Genomic DNA, 5,380 nt, shown 5'->3' with positions numbered 1-5,380 from the left:
ATTGTGTGTTGGGAAGCATTTTCTAATCTACTGGACTCTGTGGAGTTTTTGCTGAGCTCTGAAGTTCCTTCAGACTTGTGTGTAAGCTTTTAGTACAAGCCTTAGCTGGAGGTACTGATGCGCTGGAGGCTTAGCAGGCCCTGTGAATCGGGGGCACCGTGCTGGCTGTCACACGAGATGACTGCTCTGTTGTTTTTGCAGGTTGATATCTTCGTAATGACTGAGCCATCGTCGGGTAGGTGGGTGTACTTTGACACAGAGATATCCAACAGCAGTGGCCGAATATCCTACAACATACCCAAACAGAAGAGACTGAGAGTTGGTGTGTATCCCATCAAAATGGTGGTCAGGTAATAGCTCCAAGCTGGAACTGCAGCTGTGATGGGTTGTTGTGATCAGGAAGACACCAAGCTGTGTAAGAGTGGAGGAGGTGCAGAGAGATATTTTGGTCAGTTAGTTATCTTTTCTTGTTTTTGTCACGGTATTGTCAGCTTAGATTTGAAGCAGAAATCATCTGTTTACTTGCCAGTTTGGAGGTGCCTAGACTAATGACCTTTTCCCTACTGCAACACAAATCCTCAGTGCATTTCAATTTAGGTGCACTTGATCTTGCAAAGTATGGGGACTGGATGACTGTAATCAGCCGTCTTGTGGCAAGAAAGTATGATCTGGGCTATTTTGCAGTCTGTTCACTGGGGCAAAGACTGCTGAAGGGTAGAGCTTTGTGTTCTTCAGACTGGTAAGAAGCTTTTCGTATTGAAATTAACAGTAGAGGAGGTATTTCCTTGCTGTAAACCACCTGTTTATCTGTGATGTCAGGGTGATCAAAAGAGTTACCTTAATTCTTACTCAAGACCATTATTATCCTGAATTGGGAAAACAAAACAAAACAAAAGCCCCAGTAGCTGGAAATAACAATTCACTTAAGTAAAATCAGTCAGCTTTCCTACCTCTCCAGCATTTCTAAGTAAAGCGTGAAAATGTGTGAAATAAAATTTGTTGGCCTAGGCCCAGTACATCAGTAGCTGTGCTTGTAAAAAATCTTCTGTTTAATAAAAGTCCAGTTTGATTTAATACAGTTTTTAGTTTAATATTGCCCTTAGAATTAAACTGCCTAGCCACTTAGGAAGCAGCTTTTGGAGGATAAATCAGTGCAATGAATTTAGCTGAAACAGAATGTGCTGTTACCTACCAGTTAACCAAGTCCAAAGTCAGTTTACAATCTTACGTAGTGCTGATTGAGGAGCAAGGAACGTTTTACCTCAGTGTAACATAATAGGCAATCAATTCAAGAAAAGATAACTACTTGAAAATTAATTCAGGTGTATTGAGAAGCTAAGCTCTCATTGGCTTTTAGAATGCAGAAGTAAGTTTCAAACAGGAATGAAAGAAATTGTCCTGTCTTAGCTCATTAAGCTGTGCACACTGAGGTTCTAGAGAGAGTGCAAAGAAAGGCAACAAAGCTGGTGAAGGGTCTTGAGGATAAGTCTTATGAGGAGCAGCTGAGGGAACTGGGGTTGTTTAGCCTGGAGGAGAGGACGTTGAGGGGAGAGCTTATTGCTCTCTACGACTGCCTGAAGGGAAGTTGTAGGGAGGCAGGTGTGGCCTCTTCTTACATGCCACAACCAACAGGACAAGAGGAAATGGTGTTAAGTTACAACAGGGGAGGATTAGGTTAGACATTAGGAAAAACTTCTACACGGAAAGGGTTATCAAGGGCTGGAACAGGCTTCCCAGGGAAGTGGTTCAATCACCATCCTTGGATGTATTTAAAAGCCGTCTAGATAGGATGCTCAAGGATATGGTGTAGAAGTGGACTGGTAGAGTTAGATAATGGTTGGACTTGATGATCTTAAAGGTCCTTTCCAACCACAGCGATTCTGTGATTCTGCATCTCCAGGTATAAATTTCTAGATCGTACAATAATCATCGTTCTAAAGGAAAGAGGATCGAGTCTTCAGATTACTTTCTTTAGGGAACGTGAGGTCATGGGGTGCTAAGAGCTTTGGGTATGAATAGGCATTCCCATTCTAATTTGCAAGGATGGAGGGATGGGTAATACCAATTGTTTATCTAATGGAGAAAAGCTGATTTGTGTAAGTACCTGCCAATACAAGTTGCATATAAATTCTACCCCTGTAATTTCTAATAATTTGCCAGTAACTGCAGGCTGGCTTCAAGAAAAAAAAAAAAAAATAAAGTGTAGCTAATTTCTGTGTGCTGTGTGTGTGTGCATATATGCAGCATTCATGTCTCACACGTGTGTATATATATATAGACATATGGCATGTTTGAGTAGTAGTTTTATTACTTCAGGCTGGTTTGGTTTTTTTCTTTTCTTAATTTTTAAAGTATTTATACACATCTGATTTCTTATTAAAGTCAGCTTCCAGATTTTTGGCAGCAGTTTTTGAAGCTGTACATCCAAACAGATCTGAAGTAGAATGAGCAGAAAATGCATTCTGGCATTTTTGTTTTTAAATTTATTTATTGCTTTGACTTTCCAGGGGGGACCAAAGCAGTGCTGCAAGTTACCTGACTGTGCTTCCCCGAGGTATGGAATGTGTTGTGTTCAGCATTGATGGTTCATTTGCAGCAAGTGTTTCAATTATGGGAAGTGACCCCAAAGTCCGAGCTGGGGCAGTTGATGTTGTCAGGTAAGTGAGGTTTGCACACTTTTTAATTTCAGACTTTCCTGTTTGAACACAATAGGAAGGAAGAAGATAGTTGGAGGTTTTTTTTACTAAATAAGCAACAGTTCTTTAAAGGCCAGGATTCTTTGCAGACACATTTCCATATTTACTTGGGCATGAGGTCTCTGTAATTTTCAGAGGAACCTTAGAATGGTACGGGTTTTTTTTGTAGTTTAAGGTCTCTGAAGTTTCTTCTTGGAAATATGGCCTTGAAGTGTGGTGCAGTGAATTAATAAAGATTCCATGTGTTACTGTGATGAGCAAAGAGTGTGTTTTGCGTTTCACTAACTTCAAATAAGGACATACTTCTACTTCAAATATATTAAGTGCCATGAATGCAGGAGCATTTCATGGAGGAAAAATGAGAAGGCCTTTTAATCAATTCTTCCAAGTCTGTTAATGTCACGCTGGATGGGGAAATACAGCTCTCATTTTGGAACTTGCATGGCAATGGAGGGATGTCAGTTTTCAAGGGTGTCCACTCCTTAGAGCCAAAATGGCAGGAAATCTCATTGAAGGTTTCAAAGGTAGCATGACCTTACGCATAGCAAAGTCTATTCTAAATAAATTTTTTAAATAGCTTTCATATTTTATGTAACGTATTCTGTAAGAATCATACTTGCTTGCTTCTGTCTCCTTCAAGATGTAGGCATTATTACTTAATTTCTTAATAGGAGCAGAGACTTAGGCATGCTGCCTTCCAGTAGTTGAAGGATAATGCCTGACTTCTAATTGGATCTGTGATGAGCAAAGAAATGCTGATCTAACCGGTGAGTATTCTTTCTGCACCTATGTAATATACTTGATGTTTCTGACAGGCATTGGCAGGATCTGGGATATCTGATTATCTATATTACTGGCCGTCCAGATATGCAAAAACAGCGTGTGGTGTCATGGTTGTCTCAACACAACTTCCCCCAAGGGATGATCTTCTTCTCAGATGGACTTGTTCACGATCCACTGCGACAAAAGACCATTTTTCTCCGGAATCTCATGCAAGAGGTACTAGAAACCTGTTTATATTGCCTTAAAACCTTTTTCCAGAGAATGTCATTCAGTGAAGTTAGACATCTCCCTTCCTTTTGAGCAGTAAATCTCACTGGTCATCATTTTGCTGTTCCTCATATCTCCCTTTTTAAAGAGCAAGGAGGGCTGATAAAACATCCAGAGGGGCCTCATGGCGTGACAAATAAATAAGTGAACTGCTTGCTCTTTCCTGTGTGCATATCTGTAGTTCTTGCTGCCATGCAGGCAGACAGATACAGCTTTCTGTGGTTTACAGAATGAAGTTGTTAGCAATGAACTCACCTGTTACTTCATTACAAAACAAGTGCCATCCTTGTAGTACATGGTGTTCAATAGAGTGTTCACTTTGGAGGTAATATTTGTTTCAGTGCCACATCAAAATCTGTGCCGCATATGGTTCCATGAAGGATATTTCTGTGTACAATGTCTTGGCTCTGTCGCCATCCCAGATCTACATAGTTGGACGATCAACAAAGAAATACCAGGCGCAGTGTCAAGTAAGTAACTCATGTTACTCAGTCAGGAAGACCTAGGGGGAACAAGTAACTGCATGCATGTGAATGCATGCACAAACACCCACCACCACAAAAAGACAGTCAGCAGAGACAACGTTTCAGAGAAAGAAGGGCAGTTTTGGTTTCAGATCAGGCATTTTCTAGCAGGTTGAATAGTAAAGAGTTGAGTGGTCTTAGGTGGTACCTGCAAGTGCATGCATTGCGTATTGCTGAATGACAAAATGGAACAGGTCACTGAATGAAAAAGTGAGGGGAGTGTTAGTACTCTGTGGGTATCTAACTGGGCTGCCAAAGACAGGAACTTAGCTAACTCCTCACAGAAGTCATAGGTTGAGGCAGCAGTAATTTGGCAATCCCTTTCTTTCCTTCCTGTTTCAGTTCCTCAGTGAAGGTTATGCAGCCCACTTGGCCTCGCTGGAGTTCAGTCTCCATTCACGACCCAAAAAGAACAACTCTCGGATGATATTGAGAAAAGGCAGCTTTGGCCTCCACTCCCAACCCGAGTTTTTGCGCAAGAGAAACCATCTCCGCAGGACTATGTCTGTACAGCAACCTGACCCACCTTCTTCGAACCCCAAGCCAGAGCGTGCCCAGAGCCAGCCTGAATCAGACAAAGATCATGACAGGCATTTGCCCTCCATTGCTTGGGTTCGAGGTGGAGTTAAGTTTGAATCTGCTCCCTAGGAAGCTTGGGAATAGAGATCTTGGGTGCACCCCGTTAAACTTGTAGGCATGCCTCAAAGATAACATTTGGGCAGCTTCAAACGAAGAGTTGTAGCGGGGAGCTGTACTTCCAGAGTCTTCCCTGCTCTGGAATCTGCCACCTTACACCAACTGGGGAACTTCCACTCTGTTCCTCTTGTCTTGCTTATTGTGAAATTTTAAACCAATCTAAAACTATCGCAAGTGCTTATAACGTGAAAGCAACAGGAAATATCTGTGGTTATTTTTTGCAACATCTATAAAAAAAATGTGCAATAAGAGAAAAAGCTGTAACAGGCTGATTTTACTCAGAAGAGTTGTTGTATCAGCTAACAAGCTGCACCCAAACCAGTATAAACAGTAGGTCCCATAGGCTACAGAAAAAGTTTACACTGTAAATAGTTGTGTGTGTTTCCACTTCACTTTCAATAAAACAATATACTT

General features: G+C 41.3%; 1 protein-coding gene across 1 annotated transcript; it reads left to right on the top strand.

The window, feature by feature from the left end:
• Nucleotides 1-201: 201 nt before the first annotated feature.
• LOC103777497 (membrane-associated phosphatidylinositol transfer protein 3-like) lies at nt 202-5,168 on the top strand (the record flags this gene model as incomplete). Its single annotated transcript, XM_008945050.1, has 5 exons — nt 202-350; nt 2,508-2,657; nt 3,512-3,695; nt 4,088-4,216; nt 4,613-5,168. Coding segments are annotated over 5 exons (918 nt in total), but the record flags the coding sequence as incomplete, so codon positions are not given.
• Nucleotides 5,169-5,380: the final 212 nt, after the last annotated feature.

This window comes from Merops nubicus, unplaced genomic scaffold (assembly GCF_000691845.1).
Source record: "Merops nubicus isolate BGI_N331 unplaced genomic scaffold, ASM69184v1 scaffold2108, whole genome shotgun sequence".
NCBI classification, from domain to species: domain Eukaryota; kingdom Metazoa; phylum Chordata; class Aves; order Coraciiformes; family Meropidae; genus Merops; species Merops nubicus.
This window is presented reverse-complemented; position numbering and strand designations above follow the sequence as displayed.